Source organism: Podarcis vaucheri (assembly GCF_965113315.1).
Source record: "Podarcis vaucheri genome assembly, chromosome: 4".
In the NCBI taxonomy this organism is placed as follows: domain Eukaryota; kingdom Metazoa; phylum Chordata; class Lepidosauria; order Squamata; family Lacertidae; genus Podarcis; species Podarcis vaucheri.
Window position 1 is genome coordinate 78,371,673 of NC_138762.1, and position 19,961 is coordinate 78,391,633.

At 41.4% G+C, this 19,961-nt stretch overlaps 1 protein-coding gene across 4 annotated transcripts in view; it reads left to right on the plus strand.

Moving 5' to 3' along the window:
- The window catches only part of MAP4K4 (mitogen-activated protein kinase kinase kinase kinase 4), a 130,559-nt gene extending 111,281 nt beyond the window's left edge, over positions 1 to 19,278 (plus strand). For 2 of the 4 annotated variants that reach the window (XM_082218922.1, XM_082218924.1), the window contains 10 exons: positions 138 to 329; positions 3,448 to 3,562; positions 3,997 to 4,167; positions 4,661 to 4,804; positions 8,881 to 9,015; positions 10,815 to 10,915; positions 12,282 to 12,431; positions 13,607 to 13,766; positions 15,134 to 15,273; positions 16,136 to 19,278. In XM_082218922.1, coding sequence (XP_082075048.1) covers positions 138 to 329; positions 3,448 to 3,562; positions 3,997 to 4,167; positions 4,661 to 4,804; positions 8,881 to 9,015; positions 10,815 to 10,915; positions 12,282 to 12,431; positions 13,607 to 13,766; positions 15,134 to 15,273; positions 16,136 to 16,219 — 1,392 coding nt within the window. In that variant the 3' untranslated portion in view covers positions 16,220 to 19,278. The remainder of the gene's footprint in view (positions 1 to 137; positions 330 to 3,447; positions 3,563 to 3,996; positions 4,168 to 4,660; positions 4,805 to 8,880; positions 9,016 to 10,814; positions 10,916 to 12,281; positions 12,432 to 13,606; positions 13,767 to 15,133; positions 15,274 to 16,135) is intronic. The other 2 variants (XM_082218923.1, XM_082218925.1) reach the window with 1 other exon arrangement.
- Positions 19,279 to 19,961: the final 683 nt, after the last annotated feature.

Consider the following 19,961-nt stretch of genomic DNA (forward strand, 5'->3'; position numbering starts at 1 on the left):
AACCTTTCTAATAGAGGCATCAAGGCTTGGATGATGTTATGCATTGGTTGAAGCATTGAAAGTAGACCAGCTTTCTAGGGACAGAGAGACCTTTACGCAGCACTTGAGCAAGACAAGTGTGCCTGTTTTTTCTGCAGAGTACAGTTGACACAAAGCGTGCCAGCCATCATGAGAGCAATGGCTTTGCCGGTCGCATTCACCTCTTGCCAGATCTCTTACAGCAAAGCCATTCCTCCTCCACTTCCTCCACCTCTTCCTCCCCATCCTCCAGCCAGCCGACACCCACCATGTCCCCACAGACACCCCAGGACAAGCTAACTACTAATGAGGTATGTCTTGCCCCCACAGCTGGCTGCTTTCATAGGGTTATTGCTTCATAGCTAGCTTTTCCCCAGGAGCTCCAGCTCAGCGTCCCTTCTCTGCTGCTGTTCTTCTTCTTCTTCCTGTCACTTAACCCCTCACTCCTCAAAAATAACACATTTCAGCTCTTTACGTACCAAAACCCCCTTAACTCTAGAGCAGTTTTACCCCAAACCTGCCAGTTGACTCTTCTTGCTCCCCCCCTTTTTTAATACAACAAGTCATTAATTGCATGGCTTTTGGATAAGCTAAACTGATTGCCCTGTTGGTATTTGTTTAAACGCTGTTTTGGGGAGAGTGCCTACTTGGAGAGGTCACACTTAGGGTAATCTGGCTTCTTCAGATGACAATACTACCTGGTTTAGCATACTACTAAGTAGCTACGCATGTAGTGGGGTCCTTGCTTTGGGAAAAAGGAGCGCACTGTCTTAGAAAGGAAGCTTTCTCCAGCCTTACCACAAGAGGCTGCTTTTTTGAAATTTCTTGATGGGGAGAGGGAATGAAGCAGCCGGCTCTTCGATAGCTTTGTTTCTGTTTTCTTTTATTGTTTTGGAATGTCGTGTGAAAAGATCCATCTCGGTTTTTGACGGCACAGATCCGCTTTGAAAGGCATTTTATAAAATCGGAGGCAGCTTTCCTATGACATACCGTATTTTTCGCTCCGTAAGACGCACCAGACCACAAGACACACCTAGTTTTTGGAGGAGGAAAACAAGAAAAAAAATATTCTGAATCTCAGAAGCCAGAACAGCAAGAGGGATCGCTGCGCAGTGAAAGCAGCAATCCCTCTTGCTGTTCTGGCTTCTGGGATAGCTGCGCAGTCTGCATTAACTCCATAAGATGCACACACATTTCCCCTTACTTTTTAGGAGGGAAAAAGTGAGTCTTATAGAGCAAAAAATACGGTACTCTTTCCATGCGAAGACGTATCGACACACTTGGAAAGTGCCCTCTGGTGGTAGGGAAAAGCATACGTTGAGCTCTTCCATATGAATTTTTGTACACATGATAGGTACCTAAACACAAATACTTCCAACAGATTAGGGATGTGCAGGTTTTAAAGGGAGGGGCACCATTTATTTCGAGGAAGCTTTTACAAATGAACAGAACAAGGAAGGTAGGACTTGGAACCGAATCTCCACAAAACGCTCCTAAAGCAGCGAGGCTGTTCTTTCTGCCAGGGCTTTCAAATGTACAGATGCACCCCAGAATCACACTCTTTAAAAAGGTTTCAGTCGGAAGCCAGTTATTTGCTGCACTGATTTGGATAGACCCTGTGATGTTACCAGGGAGTCTGCCTTCAATCTCAAAGTTGCATTGGGGGGAAAAAAGAGAGAGAACGCTAAGAAAGTGTGAAATTGAGACAGTGTGCATGAAAATTCATGAGACGCTTAAGAATATTAATATGGTTTGCTTCAAGCAAAAGGGCAAGGAAATCAGATTCTAGCACTGGAAAACAGAAGCCACCTTACAAGCCACAGCAAGTAGGTGCCGCTTGAATGAAAAAAACTCATTTTTTAAAAATAACAAAACTAAATTCAAGGCGGCAGCGTCTTAATTGTTCCTGGATTGTAGTGTTTTGGAATTTCACAAGAAATCCCATGTTAAAGCGGTTGGTTATCTTTCACAAGAGGCTGCTGCTTGAGGGCACAAGGGAGGAGATAATTTTTGCCCGTTTCCTTTTCTTTACCTCCCCTTCTGTTACAGAGGGACTTTAACCCTCTAGCGCAGATTTTCTGGAACACACAGCAGGACTGCATGGAAAATGAGGGAGGGTCATTGAATATCTCTTCCCCCACTTCTGCCTGTGGACATGGACAATGAATGGAGCTCTGTCTACTCTATGCAAGTTTGGAATCAAACCCAGTGCATATTGCCGTAGGGTAGAAGTCAGTTGTTTGAATACTGTCAAGGCCCACCTCTTCCTTTGTTCTAAATACCATGTTTTTAAACAGCCGCAGTGTTTTTGGAGTGGAGAAATAGCGCTTGTAGAATTTGGTGGAAGCAGAGTTCCTTTTAAAACCCTAGTTGCATGAAGTCCACTTTGAGGGACACAGTAAAGGCTCTCTGTCTCAAAGAGGTTTTGTAAGAGAGATAACTGAGCCAACACTTCAGATGTATGGGGGGAAAAAGCCTAGTTAAACATCAACTCGCCCTCCCCCCCTTTTTTGTCTTTATACATCACGCACTTTGTTTTTAACCCGTGTCATTCTGCCTTAAAGTGTAGTGTTGTCCCTGTGACACTTAACTCTCACAATCTGGCAAGGGATTTTTAAAGTCATCCCACTTCCACTTTTTAACAGTTTCATTGTTTCACTTTTCTCCTTTCGTTTGTGTTTTCCATGTTTATTGTGTTTTAACTTCAGGGTGCCTGAATATTGCTTCGTCTCCCTGTCCACACCTCCCCTCCCAAATAAGCCCCCTTGTTCAAAAAAGGTTCAGTATTTTTCTGTGAGAAATGATGGTGGATGAAACTGCTGCAGCTTTCTGGCAAGAGGCTCAGTTTACAAGGGAGATTTGAGAGCGAAAGAATTGTCCTGCAATTAACCGGATGCTAAAATGGCGTATCAAACGTAGAATTGAATGCCTGGTTCCTAATTGCTCAAATTTTGTTGCATTAGAAGAGACTATAGTTCCCAGTTGGTCACTAGCTGAGGGTAGAAGACACAGAATAGCAACAACAAAAGAAAAGGAGTATTACAGTAGAAAGATGAAAAGCAGAATATGTTGGATGTGGAATAAAGAGATATTTACAGAATAGGAGCCTGACACGTTTCAGCAAGAGGAGACATTCTTGTTTCAGCAAGAGGAGACATTCTTGTATGCTTGTTTTAGTGAACAGGCCTCGTTACGTAAACGTCTAAATTAGGACTGTGAGTTGGACTGAACTTTCACAGTAGCGCTTAGGAAAAATGTTTATTTAAAATGTTTATGCTACTCACGTGTAGGCAGCACTTGAGGAAGGGGGACGAGAAGGCTTCTAAAACAGTGCTGTCCAGTAGTGGCTGGAATTATTTGTTTGGGTTTTTTGTGTGATCCTATTTGTTTATATTATAACCATTAATGACTCTGAAATTTACATTGCAGACTCAGTCCGCTAGTAACACACTGCAGAAACACAAATCTACCTCCTTTACACCTTTTATAGACCCTAGATTACTACAGATATCTCCATCTAGTGGAACAACTGTGACTTCTGTTGGTAAGTAATATAAACACCAATGAGTAAGGCTTATAGTAACTGTTGAAATGCATAGAACAGTTCCCAATACAGTCATACCTCAGAAGTCAAATGAAATCCATTCCGGAAGTCCGTTCGACTTCAAAATGTTCGGAAACCAAGGTGTAGCTTCCGATTGGCTGCAGGAAGCTCCTGCAGCCAATCGGAAGCAGTGTCATGCATTCAGCTTCCAAAGAACGTTTGTAGACTGGAAAACTCGCTTCCGGGTTTGCAGCGTTTGGGAGCCAAAACGTTCGATTTGCAAGGTATTCAACTTCCAAGGTACGGCTGTGTATGTTTCACATGCTATACCTAACAGTATTTTTCTTCAACTTGATGTGCATATCATGTGTGAGCCCAAATGTATACTAAAAGATAACTGTTTTTTCTCTTTCTTTCTTCCAATTTTTTTGCAGTAGGATTCTCTAGTGAAGCAATGAGGTCAGAGGCAATAAGGCAAGATCCAACCAGGAAAGGATCAGTTGTTAATGTGAACCCTACAAATACACGGCCACAAAGCGACACGCCAGAAATCCGCAAATACAAGAAGAGATTCAATTCTGAGATCTTATGTGCTGCCTTATGGGGTATGCAATCCAGTGTTGGTCACTAGTTCCTTCCTTTTATATGAACATGTTGCAGATGAAGCATAAGGTCATAACAAAAAACCTATTGGAAATTTGGGACTAATGGTTGTCGAAAGTGTTTTCAGATTAGCTTGCTAGGCGCAGCATGTTTATCAGGCAAAAGGTTCAGAAGTATGCATGAAGTTTACTAAAAGTAAATTGATGAGTCAGTTTGCACAAGAGTAGACCTTCGTATGGGCGAACATTTCCATGAAAATTCCTGGAATGTAATTCGGCAGGCATGGAAATGAAACCCACCCTGATCCAAACTCTAGATGGAAGGAAAAACTGCTTTAACAGCATTTCTGGAATGTTGGTGCGTATTCCATGCCCTGGTGTCATAGTCATTCTTGTTGTGTGAAAAGGTTTGGCGTTTGCCCAGAGAACTGCAGATATCTACTGAACTGGCCAATCAAGGAACTTTGTGTTCTGACTTGATATTATTTTACCCTAGGGGTGAATTTGTTAGTGGGTACAGAGAGTGGTCTGATGCTGTTGGACAGGAGTGGTCAAGGGAAGGTGTATCCATTAATAAACCGAAGAAGATTCCAGCAAATGGATGTACTTGAAGGTCTCAACGTCTTGGTGACAATATCGGGTAAATATGAATTCTCTTTTTGAAAAAACCATGTTGTGGTCTTTCTTTGAATAACAGAATGGTTCAAACCTCTACTTTATATGCTTTTATCTCTTTTTGCTAACTCTTTCCCCTTTTAAATTGCTGTTTCATCAATCAATAAATCTATCAAAGATCCCTCCAGAGAACATGCTACTTTTAATATTGGATATGGAGAACTTGTGGCTGGAATACAGTTCTCATCTATCCCAGACAACGTGGTCTATAGTGAGGAATGATGGGCATTATAGTCCAACAGCATCTGGAAGGTTATAGGTTCTCTATCCCCGATTAACCAAGGTGATAGCCAACTAAAGTGTTAATCAAAGTTGTTGCTGGCATCCATCTGTCTTGAGAGACAGTGGAGTGCACCTCCAGGGGTGAAGTCAAACCATTGTGTTGTTGTTGTTTAGTCGTTTAGTCGTGTCTGACTCTTCGTGACCCCATGGACCAGAGCACGCCAGGCACTTCTGTCTTCCACTGCCTCCCGCAGTTTAGTCAAACTCATGCTGGTAGCTTCGAGGACACTGTCCAACCATCTCGTCCTCTGTCGTCCCCTTCTCCTTGTGCCCTCCATCTTTCCCAACATCAGGGTCTTTTCCAGGGAGTCTTCTCTTCTCATGAGGTGGCCAAAGTATTGGAGCCTCAGCTTCAGGATCTGTCCTTCCAGTGAGCACTCAGGGCTGATTTCCTTCAGAATGGATAGGTTTGATCTTCTTGCAGTCCATGGGACTCTCAAGAGTCTCCTCCAGCACCACAATTCAAAAGCATCAATTCTTCGGCGATCAGCCTTCTTTATGCTCCTGCTGTCACTTCCATACATCACTACTGGGAAAACCATAGCTTTAACTATACGGACCTTTGTTGACAAGGTGATGTCCTGGGGAAGTCACTTTGGTGCTGCTAACACAATGGTCTAGGTCTGACAAACCTAGACCATTGTGTTAGCAGCATCAAAGTGACCTCCCCAGGGCTCAGGCCTGGGCAGTGTGTATGGAGGTCCTGAGCTGCCCAGACAACACAGACCCCTTACAGTCTCAGTGATGCGAACCAAAGAAAAGCAGAGCAATACGTTTGGCACTAGCTTGGCTGCAGGAGTAGCTGGGAGGAGGTGTACAAGGTGCCGTCTGACTTGTCTTAGGGACTCTACCTTGGATTTGGGTGGGGTTTACTCCTTCGCCTTTTTTTCTCTTGAAGATATCCCATGAGACAGCAGAGGTTTAGAGTTTTCCTTCTCCCAGGTGGGCTACCTTCCCAAGTTGAGAGCCCCATGTGCCCTACTCTTTCCTCTATAGCAGGTGCAGCCTTCTTGACCGTTGGACCCACTCAATCTTGTTCGCTCAATCCTCCGGAGCCTGTATTTGCATGTAGGGGAAGTCCCTAACTCACCAAGGAATGGGGCCCATCAGCTGCCCTCTCCTGGTTTAGCCAAACAGTTGAAACAGTTCCTGGGGTGTGACCGCTGTCTCATGCTGACAGCTTCTGGGAGCTGCTGGTGATTGCTGAATGCAGGTGGGGACCAAAGGGGAACAGACTGTCCTAGAAGAAGCATGACATGTCCTTCACCAGAGGTACTACCCCTCCCCTAGCAGCCCATACACCCTACTGAAGTATTATCTACTGCAATTAATGACCATGCCTAAGTTAGGTCTATTGATTTCAGTGGGTCTGCTTTGAGTATATCTTATTTGAGTATATCTGAGTATACCCAAGAAATTAGTAGGACAACAAAAAGAACCTTTAAATACCGTATTTTTCGCTCCATAAGATGCACCTGACCATAAGACGCACCTAGTTTTTAGAGGGGGAAAGCAAGAGAGAAAGAAAAAATTCTGTGCAGAGCATGTAAGTGGCTCTCGCTTTTCTTGCTTTAAACCCTTCCATCCCTCCTCCTGCTTCACTGAGAAGCCATCAGAGCAAGAGCAATAGCTGCGCAGCGCCTCTTCTGCTGGCTTCCCAGCAAAGCGGGATGAGGGACGAAAGGGAGCCCTTACAAGGGAGCACTGAGCAGAGCCTGGCAGCGGCTCTTGCTGGCTTTTCCGGGAGGTGGGCGAAGGGACAGAAGGCAGCCCGTCAGTCCTTTCCCCCACCTCCCGGAAAAGCCCCCAAGAGCTGCGCTCCCTTTAAAGAGCCCCCAAGAGCCGCACACACGCTCCACGCGGCTCTTTAAGGGGAGCGCTGAGCAGAGCCTCCCGCCTGCATTCGCTCCATAAGACACACACACATTTCCCCTTACTTTTTTAGGAGGGAAAAAGTGTGTCTTATGGAGGTAAAATACAGTAAATGAGAAGCCCCTCTCTATGGAATACCATTTTGCCTTTAAGCTCTTGTGTTTATTAATGAAAGAGTGACCTCCCACAAAACATAAGGACATTGAACGGCTGTTTCCGCTACTGCTGGGTTGGGACCCACTAATAGGGTGCAACCTGATCCCAGCTGGGTCGTAACAAGAGCATTACCACCATGCAAATATATAGTAAAAGATGGGTAAGAAATAGATTCCCAAATGCATGCTTGGGTTAAAGGTGGAGCGGAAAAGGTTGATGATATACTTGGTTGAAGGTATGTCCCAGTCACTAAGGATCATGCAGTTAAAGGGTTAACATAACGTGCCATAAAAGAGGAAACAATATTCAAGTAGGAAACTAGTGAATGTGGCAAGGAGTCTTGATCTCCAATGACGCAGTTAAAAACAAAGGATCACACACAAGTCTTAACCGCAGTATTTCGCCATCAGCAACATGTGAAGTTTAAAAACAAAAAACTACAGGTCTTTTCCCACATCATGTCTGTTACGATAAAACTATTCCAGTGATGCAGTTCAAACCCAAGTTCCCATGGAGTCACATGTTGTAACTGAATAAATGCTACTATAAGAAATAAATAAAAAGTCTGAGGTAATATTGTGCAAATATTAACACAAATCTAAGCAAACATTCTGTTTGTTTAGGCAAGTCTAGCCAGAGACGCAGTCTTATTGGCATGTGTTGATTTTATCTATATTTTGATATTGTGTTATTATGCCTAGCAATTTTAAAAGTTTGATTTTATTACGAATATTTTGTATTGTTTGTATTGTAAACTATTTTTGTTATGGTTAAATAGATAAAAATGTGGCTTGAAAGATTGTACTGCCGGGTTGTGAGAGACGGGTGTTTGCATGCACCTTGTCTGTCCCTTGCTACAGTCACAGCATAACTGTTGTAAGCTTTAGGAGTTCGCTGTTTTGACCTCTTGGCTTAGGTAATGGACTGGAGGATTCAAAAGGTCAAGTTTTGATGGGCAAATTGGGCATGGGCCAGAAGCAGACCTCTCTGTCGCTTCCCAATCCTCAGCTTCCCTACTCCCCACAGGAATTTGGAATTCTGCATTTGGAATTCCCCATACCTGATAGCGCCCACCCCCCAATGGCTCTTTATAAAGCAACATTTTGCACTTGCCTTCAAATTAGGATTTGAAGCCAGCTTCAACCAGGAAGTAATGAGTTGGCTGTGAGCAAGACTCAGTTGTGAAGCAGTGAATTGTAGCTTAGTAAACCATGGTTTATTAAACTAGAAATGAGCGTTGGGACCACATCCTCGCCCTTATCCCTCCCCTCATACCCCAACTGTGTCGCTTCAATCATGGCTTCTCTAAATCCCCAGTTTCCAGTTACATCGGTCACAGGAAACTGTGGTTTAATGCCAGCTTGCTAAACATGATACAAAAGCATGATTGAAGGGCTGAAGTTGATGCGAGAGTTGATGTAGAAGAGTATGTGAGCACAGAGCTTATTACTCATCCCTCAAACTATTATTTGGAGGACTGAAAATGTTAAATCTGAACTGTGTCAACATGAAACATAGCCTGGCCCATTCTACTTTCTTTAGGTAGAGTTTTGATTTTTTAAAAACATAACTAGCAGTAGCTGGAAGGAAAGTTTGCCTTTGGGCTTGAGCTTAAATGGTTGGCATAATTAAAAAAAAGAGTGGATTTTATCTATGATTGCTAATGTGTTTTTGTGGAGGCTTGTATCCCAGCTCTGTACCTTACCACCCATTCTTACCATACTTTTCTAGGTAAGAAAAACAAATTGAGAGTGTATTATCTGTCATGGTTAAGAAACAAAATTCTTCACAATGACCCTGAGGTGGAAAAGAAACAAGGCTGGACAACTGTAGGTGACTTGGAAGGCTGTGTACACTATAAAGTTGGTAAGTAACTCATCGTGCATCGTGAAGATGGAATTATGTAATGGAAAGGTCTGGTTAGGGTAGGAAACTGTTGAAATGGATCGTGCTTAGCTTTTGGTCTTCTCCTGTAAACAAGTCACAAGGTCTAAAAGAGACAGCTGCCTCTTTTATTTATATATTCCAGGATGAATGTTGTAAAAATGCATATTTACGTCGCTTTAATCTTCGCTGAGACAACATGTTAACAGGAAACATGTGTAAAACTGAGGATGATACACACATCCCTTCTCCCCCTGCCTTGAGAGCAACACATTTCCCAACATGCTCTTAGATCTAGTGTAAAGGCAAATGTGTTTTGGTTCTGTAGATCCTTTCCTGCCACTGTCCCAGTTCTGAACCTGGCAGAGGTTCACAGGAGCCACGCGAGGTAATTTTTGGGAGGCAGATTTCCAGAGAAATGCTCATGGGCCTCTTATCCTGTAGAGGGATAGACAAACAAACAAACACCAGGAAGCTTGTGTTTCTGCTCCTGGTTTCAAGAAATCTTGCAAAGGAAAGGTGCCCTGCAATTTTTGGATCTGGTTTTAGTTTTAACTTGAAACCGTTATTTTGACTGATCCCACTATCGCCCCCTTCCCTCCCTTTGTGTAATTTGTCATCCCCCTCCTTCCATTGAGAGTTCTGATTGTTGCCAAATAGCAAGGATTATTTGAACCAGCCTTTTCTCCTCATATGCTTAAAAAAAAGCCAACCCAACCCTTTAGGAGTCAATAAATGTCACATCCAGAGGGGTCAGAAGATTACTGCAGCTTTTGACAACTTTAACAGTAACTTTTCTGAAAAAGAAATATCTGCACTTAAAAAAATGTATAGGAATGGTGATCCTTTTTGGTGCTGAACTTCATTATATAATTTATAAAAATTATATCCAACTCTGTAATGAGAATGATTTAATTCCCTGAAAAAGATGATATACGAGTTAAATGTAATATTACTAAGGCTGGCACCCCATTGAAGGTACCAGCTGCTCAGTTGATAATATTTGCATAAACTTGCATATACACAAAATAGCTTTGATGGGAATTTTTTTACGATGCATATATGTGTTGCAGCAGTTAATGGCTAGGTTTCCTCAGTTCTATTTTTCTGGTGAGTTCCCCCTGGAAAAAAGCCCTGGGTTTCCTCTTTGTGACAGGAGAGAATGTTTTTCTTTCTAAAATGGCACCTTCCACCTGCAATTTTAATAAGTCCATTTTTAAAAATAATTAGGTTTTTGAGAAGATGGGCTGCACAATTGGAAGCACCCCTTGAATCAATCAAAATTGTTTTAAGTGATTTTGAATCCCTGTCAGGGAGAAAGGTGAGATATAAATAAAATACTAATTTGTTAGTCTATCAAACAAAACACGACAGTGCTAAATATTAGTTTTATTATTCATGTCTTTCATAACCCCTTGGATTAATAAGGATATAACTCCTCCAAAGTGTTATAGCCATTTGGATAAACTTTTGATTGTTGTAGGAATTAATACATTCAAACACTGGAAATGTGAACCTAAGGGATTTTATTCTACGCAAGTAAGATGCCTTATTTTAAGAAAATAAAATACAAAATTTTCCCCAAAGCACACTTTCCTGAGATATAGCATCAGCTCATTTTTTTGGGGGGAAGACCATAAGCTAACTCAGTTATGAGTGCATATTACATGTGACAATATGCATTATTATTTTCAAATTGGTAGTTCTGTAGCAGTTATAAGACAATAATATGACCCCCATTATAATGTAAAAATCATGTTCTCTGTCCTTTTTAATTCCAGTGAAGTATGAGAGAATCAAATTCTTAGTAATTGCTTTGAAGAGTTCAGTAGAAGTCTATGCTTGGGCACCAAAACCATACCACAAATTTATGGCATTTAAGGTAAGGGTTCAGATTGGTAAGTGTGGAACGTAGATAGCTGGTCAATACCGATGTATTCCCCAGCCCTACCTGACAATACAAAGGTTGAACCTGTTTTGCTTGCCAAACAGATGCTCTACCACTGAGCTGTGTATTTGATGAGGGTTGTGTGTGACCAGTAGCACACTTAAACATGCTCTTTATACAAACTTTAGTGCTACCTGATGAAGGAGAATTAGACAGTTAGTATTCCATAAGATCCAAAACCAGGAGACCATGTGTCTACTTTCATATGTGGTGGACCTGTGACAAGGTTAAAAAATTTTGGGAATCAGTTTACAATGAACTCAAAAAAAATATTTAGGTATACCTTTCCCAAAAGACCGGAACCGTGTCTATTAGGTTTAATAGGAATGGAAATCAAAATGGGAGACCAAAATTTGTTTATGTATGCTACGGCCGCTGCAAGAACCCTCCTGGCCCAAAGATGGAAAACACAAGACATACCAACCATCGAGGAGTGGCAGGTGAAGCTGACAGAATATGCAGAACTTGCCAAATTGTCAGGGAGGATCCGGGAGCAGGAAGATCAAAGATACAAGAATAACTGGAGTAAATTTATTGAATATTTAAAGGAGAACCGTGAAAATGTTAAGACGCTAGCAGGATTGGCATAATACTTTCAATGTGAGAATGAGGTGTGTGATAAAAAGGAGGTAAATATACCAGTTGCAGGGAGGGAGGGGAGTCGGGACTTGGCAGAGTCAAAGGGAATGTATGGTAATAGTATGATTTGTTGGAAAAAGAATATGTAAAGAAAATAATAAAAATTTACTTGAAAAACAAAAACCAGGAGACCATGAAGACCAAATCTCTCATAGCAGGAACTACTGTAGTAAAGAGTCCCTTTCCTTCTTGGGAGGTGGTTTTCCTCAGTTTGTATGTTCCTGCCCTCTCATTCTTCAATTGGGAAATAAGGGAACAGACTGAAACCAATTGGCTCATCACCATTTTTGCCACAATTCAGCAACTTATATGGGAGATTGATTTGGCATATTTTGACTTAAAGCGTTATTCTAGGAATAAATTATATTTTGAATATTGAGGAGGAAATATAATCCTGGTGTTTTGCTTTGGTTTTTAAAGGGAAAAACTTAGCTGATCCTGTAGGGAGCCACTTGGTGCTGATTCATTAAAAGAGCCAAAGAAATGGCAAAAACATAGTTCCTCTGTACAGCTTTTTTTTTTTTTTACATGAAAATAAGTACTTTAATGGAAGAAGAAACCTCACAAAGGAGAGAGGAGGGGGATGGAGGCATGCGTACATTTCTAATGGAGTGTACTAGTGTACTAAGTGAATTCTTTATTTTTATTGCTTGCACTGCAGTCATTTGGAGATTTGGTACATAAGCCACTATTAGTGGATCTTACTGTGGAAGAAGGTCAGAGGCTGAAGGTGATCTATGGCTCCTGTGCTGGATTTCATGCTGTGGATGTAGACTCTGGATCAGTGTATGATATTTATCTCCCAACTCATGTAAGAACCCAGATTTCTCATTGTGCGGTATTCCATAACCCATTCTGCATTACAAAAAGAGTGAGATGCATGTTCAAACCTTATTCACATGTGAAGGGGAGTTGTCCCTATGTTCCAAGAATGAGTTTCCATTGAGTGAGTGAGTTCTCTTTCTCTCAAATGTTGGGCACTTAATAATGTCATTGGTCCTGAGGGTAAAAGCTGGACACTGAGATCCAGCGCCGAGGGCCTTTTGGCGGTTCCCTCCCTGTGAGATGTGAGGTTACAGGGAACTAGGCAGAGGGCCTTCTCGGTGGTGGCACCTGCCCTGTGAAACGTTCTCCCATCAGATGTCAAGGAAATAAACAACTGTCTGACTTTTTTTAGAAGACATTTGAAGGCAGCCCTGTTTAGGGAAGTTTTTAATGTTTAATGCTGTATTATGTTTTTAATATTCGGTTGGGACCCACTCAGAGTGACTGGGGAGGCCCAGCCAGATTGGTGGGGCATGAACAATAAATAATACTAATATTTATTTATTTATTTATTTATTTATTTATTTATTTCTACTACTACTGGGATGTGGGTGGCGCTGTGGGTTAAACCACAGAGCCTAGGACTTGCCGATCAGAAGGTCGGCGGTTTGAATCCCCGCGACGGGGTGAGCTCCCTTTGCTCGGTCCCTGCTCCTGCCAACCTAGCAGTTTGAAAGCACGTCAAAGTGCCAGTAGATAAATAGGTATCGCTCTGGTGGGAAGGTAACCAGAAGCGGCTTAGTCATGCTGGCCACATGACCCGGAAGCTGTACACCAGCTCCCTCGGCCAATAAAGTGAGATGAGCGCCACAACCCCAGAGTCGGTCACGACTGGACCTAATGGTCAGGGGTCCCTTTACCTTTACCTTACTACTACTACTACTACTACTGCTGCTGCTGCTGCTGCTGCTGCTGCTGCTGCTACAGTGGAACAGACTCCCTCAAGAGCTTTTGGTCTCTCCTTCTTTTGAAGTTTTTAAGCAGAGGTTGTGTCTGCTTTAATCTGAGAGGTTGAGGGACACTCAATCTGTCATGGATGCTTTAGTGAGGATCCTGCATGGTACAAGCGTTGGGGACCAGATGACCTCCCGAGTTCCCTCCCAACTCCTTCCAGTTCCTCAGAGTGCAGGTGACATCCAGTTCTGCCTGTTGTTCTTGCAGATCCAGAGTAGTATCCAACCCCATGCAATCATCATTTTGCCAAACACGGATGGGATGGAGCTGCTTGTTTGCTATGAAGATGAAGGAGTTTATGTTAATACATATGGAAGGATCACCAAAGATGTGGTTCTGCAGTGGGGAGAAATGCCAACATCAGTGGGTATGTATGCCAAGACCCCCAGCTTGCTTGTACTGCTAGGGAAATGATGTGGTCCAATGGAGAGATGGGTTTCTTTTCTTTTGTTGTTATTATCTTGGAATTCAGTCATTCATTTGTTAAACAGATCTGTACAGCAGTAAAGTACCTTTTTACTTGTATGTTGTGGTGGCTCATTATAGATTAGTCTTTGCCAACTTGGTGCCCTCCAAATGTTTAGGGCTATAGCCAGTAGCTTTATTGAGCATTTATATTCCAGAATAATTACCATAATAATTCTTAGGACATATATAGTGCTCTTTCTAAGTGTTCAGATGCCCTACTTTTAACATGTGCCATGTACTTCTCAGAAGCCTTTCTGACTACTCTTGTTTGGTAGACCAATATTACGATCTTCCCGTTGTGGCCGGGCTAGGAGAGCAGCTTGTTTAAAGTCACGTAGTGAGTTTATGGCTGAGCTAAAATTATATTACTTGTAATTACAAGTTGGTACCTTACAGATGGGGCTTGAGGCGAGCCGCTTTGAAACACAGACCGCAATCCAGAGATCCTTGTTACATTTTCACATGGGTTTGTGTCTGTAGCGATGCTCTTTATGTCTTCCTGAAATTGAGAAAGCTTAAAAATACCATTGTTTGGCTAAATCAGAGAAGAATAAGAATCCTTTGTCTGTGCATTCCCCACAGAAATACTGGTATATTTAGAGTCACACAATGCAGTCCCTGCATCCAGTTATGGCTACCTAATCTTAAAGACTTCAGACAGACAAAACAAATTCCGCCATGAATGTTTCCGTAGTATTTCAGGAAGGCAAACTGTCTCCATATGACACAGCCTGCCTGGGGCTCTTTTAGCAGTCCTTAACAAGAAGCTGTTAATCCAAATAAAAGTTTTTAATAGTCTTGATGAATTGGAAGCTTTATGGTTTATTCTAAGAGATCTTCTTCACCTTAGCCTTTATGTTATCTTTAATGTATTTGGCTGAGGACAGAAACTCGTAAACTGCAATCCTATGCCCACTTACCTGGGAGTAAAGTCCATTAAATACATAGGATGGTGCTGTTGGTATTTGAAAATTAAACTTTCAAAGATGTCTGTTCTCTTGGGAAGGAAGTATAGTGTAATCAGCTAAAAGCTTGCTTACAGAAGCCAAGTTTTCATCTAGCTGTCTAGCCATCTAGCCACGGCAACAAGGATGGAAACATATCAATTTTGTTTATGGGTTTTGCATGAATTGATTACTTTGGGTGAAATATTATCAATTCAACAAGCTGCAATTAAAAGTTGGAATGCATAATATAGCCACTTTGCTTTGTGTTTCTTTGTATCATAAGGATGATTAATCGTGGCTTTTTGTTTTGATTGTAAAGCGTATATTCGATCCAATCAGATCATGGGCTGGGGAGAAAAAGCTATTGAGATACGATCGGTGGAAACAGGACACTTGGATGGTGTATTTATGCACAAGAGGGCACAAAGACTGAAGTTTCTGTGTGAACGCAATGACAAGGTAAGAGATCTATTTCGCCCTCCTTTACATTCGTTCCCCCCTGCTCCCCGTTTCAAAATTACTGTGGAGAAGAGAGAGGAGGAACGCTGGTGATCAGTCCAAAATGTGTTCCACCCAATTCCACAATCCTCTCACTAGGGTTGAGAGGAAAGGAATGGATATATGGATCAGATATGGAAAGCCACGGATGCACACAATGACTCTTTTGGGCTCTTCGTTGGCAGGGAAGCAGAAAAGAATTCCTATAGCCTTGTACTCCCCAGATGTTGTTAGACTGCAACTCCCACCATGTTGGCTGTGGCTGACAGGAGTTTGAGTTAAACAACATCTGGAGGCAGCAGGGTGAAATATTTAAAAGGACAGGAGAGGCCTTTCCACGTGGCTTTCCTTCTGCACATTGGTGTTCCACCGAGCTTTGAGAGCATAGCCACTGAAGCTCTATGACTTCATTCCTACTGCCTTAAAAGTGTCCCACTAGTACTATTTCTTCTTTCTAGTTTTTGTTTTAAAACATGTGTAGGCATCCGGCCCAATTGCCTTCTAAATCCAGCCCACGGACAGTCCAGGAATCAGTGTATTTTTACATGAGTAGAATGTGTCCTTTTATTTAAAATGCATCTCTGGGTTATTTGTGGGGCCTGCCTGGTGTTTTTCCATGAGTAGATTGTGTGCTTTTATTTAAAATGCATCTCTGGGTTATTTGTGGGGCATAGGAATCCGTTCATCCCCCCCCCCAAAAAAAATATAGTCTGGCCCCTCCACAAGGTTTGAGGGACAGTGGACTGCTGAAAAAGTTTGCTGAACCCTGTTTTAAAACCACCTGAGTCCCATTTTGTTTTCTCTCGTGTCTCTTCCTTTACAGGTTTTCTTTGCATCTGTACGGTCCGGAGGAAGCAGCCAAGTTTATTTCATGACCTTAGGCAGGACTTCTCTTCTGAGCTGGTAGAAGCTGTTGTAGTTTGACAAGGGATTGCTGTCATCTGGAGTCTTCATAACTTGGAACCATTTGCAACTGGAGAACAGGCCTGACGTGATGTAGGGCCACATGCCATTGCGTGTGGAGGCATCACCGATGTTGGGTTCTTTTTGTTTTAAAATTGAGGCTGCGGTACGCAGCTGGTGCTGTAAAGATATTGCCATTGGGTGCTATCTGTTTTTGGGATCCCACTAGAGGAAAAATCAGGTCTCCCTCTCCTTTTCCTCCTTCCCCTCCTGCAGATTGCCTAGTGAGAAAGAAAGAGACGGATCAGAAGCAAGTTTTTTGAAAGGAGGCAGGCATGAGAAGGTAGCTGGAGGGTGTTGTAGGTGGAGTCAGTGTTGCTGAAGCAGAGAGCAAATCTAATATAGTAATATTAACAATGTATTTAATTGACATTTCTTTTTTTTCTTTTTTCTTTTGTAATGTGACAATATGTGGGCAAAGAGGAAGATGCAGGTTTTAAAATTAATATTTATAAAATGTGAAAGGCACAGTGGTTTAGGGGGAGATAGGGTGACTTTTTTTTAAGTTTTGGCTTGGCCAAGAGTTCAGTCATTTTTTTTTCTATGTACCGAGTTTTGCCTAAAAACCACACGTGGATGATTTTTTAAATAAATAAATAGAATTGTTCATTTTTCTATAACGACTCTTCATTAGGCTAGAACTTGGTAAATGTCAGTGTTAGCACTGCCTCAGTTAAAGGTTTAATTTTTGTTTAAACCTGAAATGTGCAACAACTTTTACTACCAGTCTGCGCATGTAGCCTTTGGGGAAAGAAAATTCCAAACATGTTTATTTTTGTGCCTACCTCATGGTTTCTAATGCATACAGTAAAAGAGGTGGTTTAGGTTTCTACTTTTTTTTTTTTTAGGAGAACAAATATTAATGTCCAATTATTGATAATACCAAAACTAGCAGGTTAAAGGTTTGACTGTTAATTTTGTATTGGGTTTCAGCAGAAGAGACAAGCAGTTATTTGAGATGGTTGATCGATTCGTAGCGGTGACACAGCAACCTAAGCAGTCCATTTCTTAAATTTTGAAAGCGAACTTTTCACTTTATTTTTTACCGATTTTATCATGAATAGAAGTTTTAGGGAATTCAGCCTAAAATTCAGAAGGTTTTACTCCTAACATGTGGGGTTTAGTAACAGGCAAGTAACAATAGCTAGGCTAGTTCTATAACTTGTTAAATGTTGTAGGAAACTTTTGGGGAAGTGACGTTTTCCTTTTCTAAGAATGCAATGCACTAAAACTATTTTAAGAATGTAGTTAATACCGCTTATTCATTTTTCTTTTTTTTAAAACAGCATATACTTGTGTTTTAATGTAACATCCAACTCTTGGCTCTTTCCCTCATTTGCCCCACTTTTTCAAAGGGAAAAAACCCCCTCAGTTTTGTTTTATCAGTAAGTTTTTGGCCTTCGTAATAAATGTCTCAAGACTAATAATTTGTTTAAAGGCTACATGTGTTTATTACTTGAGAAAACTTGAGTGTGTATTATCTGTTGGTGATGTAATAATGCACAGTGTCATTATTCGATCGTTATGGGGTTGGTTTTCCTTTTTAAGGGATTTTTTTTTAAAAAAACCCTCTCTTTTGGGGTACTTTTGTTGACAGCTGCCTTAAGTTCACTGTTCAGCCAGTGAACTGGAGTCCAGTGTTTCATGGGCTATGTCTTCTGCTGTGGTTACCTTTATTCATGGCATGACAGGTGTAGAGATTTAAATGTGATTCTTCGATCGAGACGCTTCAATAGTTCAAATGAGATTTGTCACACAACTTGCTTTGTGTTGAACAGTACCAGTTGGGTGAACCAGCTGCTCAGTAAGCCTTTCTTTTGGAATCAGACTGCTGTTCCTTTCTTTGACCAACTAATTTTTTATTTACTAAGGGCTTTATTTGCAAGATCAGGAAGGTCCCCCTCTCCCCAAAAAGGAGTAAATAGCAGAATGCACACAGATAATTGTTGGCAGAGAAACCTTTTGAAGTCTCTCCTATTTGAGGGGGGTGGGGGAAAATGGTTTGGGTTTTGCATAGCACTGAACATCAGAGCTAATTCTAGACGTGGCTTTCAGTTCTCACTGTACCTGTTGGGAAACAGGTGGAAGTAGCAGCTCTGCTTTTGAATGGGACTCAGAAGACCAATGCAGACAGAGGCAATAGGTGTCTCTCTCATATGGCACTGTAGCATATTCTCCTGGTTGACCGGACGCCCCAAAGGAAAATATTTAAAAGGCACGGTGTGGTTAAAAACTGATTTAATTCTTGACCTCTCTTCTCATGCCACCTTGCTATCTATCTATATTTTAAAGAAGACTACTGTTAAATGTAGGAATGTTGTAATATGGAGGAATTCTCCCTGGTCAATATGCTGATGAAATTCTGTACAACAAAATAGGAGGGTAGGGTGGGGCGCATGACTTGTTCAGTGGGGCAGCCGCCTCGCTGCCCCCAAACCCCACACAAATGCCAGGGTGGCTGACTTGACAAGTCAAATCAGTATTACGAAACCACTACATGAAAAAATGTTGAAATCCATTTTTAAAGCAGTGCTGTTGGTGAAGCATAAAAATACTCCTAGTTTAGTTTTAAGCTTTAAGTAATAACTTTCTGTATCTTAAGTCAAAGTAATTCTAACTGTATGACTGCAGTGGCTTTATTTTTTATTGTATGCACATGTTATGTTGGAGAAAATGTTTACAAAAATGGTTTTGTTACACTAATGTGCATCACATATTTATGGTTTATTTCGAAGTGATTTTGTGGGGTTTAGGTTTTCATAGTAGTAGCAGTACACACTTTTGTGATTTTTTTATTTTAAAAAATAACCCCAAACTCTGCCAACTATAAAGATGCTTAAACAATAATAAAAATGACAAAATTACTAATTGTAGAGCTGCAAAGCAGACTGGTGGCAATGAAACACTCAGCCTTTTTGCAGTGCTGTCTAATTTGTCTTTTGTGTATTATAAAATACTGTCCCCCTCTCCCCATTTTTCCTTAAATAAAGAAAAAAAATGACACCTAGTTGTGTATGTGGAAGTATTTTGAGTGACTTTCTTTTTTTGTTTAGAAGGGGGAAGTGTATGCTCTTCTAAATCACAGTGAAAGAAACAACAGTCTCTTGGCAGCACATGGGTGAAATTGTATTCTGTAAATCTTATACTTGGTAAAACTCACACACTATGTAGATAGACACAGACACAACAGGGCGTGCAGCTTTGCTGAAACAATTTAGAATGGCACAGCTGGATTAAATGGGCCACCAATGTCTTTCAAGGCCCAACTCCAAAGTTTTCAGTAGAGCTGATGCAAATATACTAGCAAGGTGTTTTCACACAACTTGCTGCTGTTACGACTGTGATTAACTTGTGCTCTTCTGTTCAGTATGGAACAAGAAGATGGAACTGTTTTGTGTGCAAAAGGCATGTGATCTGTAGTTCATAAGTAAAACCACTCTGGGTACAAAAGGATTCGTAAATAATGTCCCAGAATCTCAAGTCAGAATAAACAATGCCAACTGGGAAATAACCATAAATCTACTTCACACATTGGGTTGTAAATCTACTTCACACATTTCACACACATAAAAGAGTAACAAAGCATTGAAAGTCTAAATACAATTGGAATACAATTGGCAAGTTGGAGGGGTGTCTGCCTGAAACCATCCTTACCATCAAACCCACATCAGAAGCTCATACAGTAC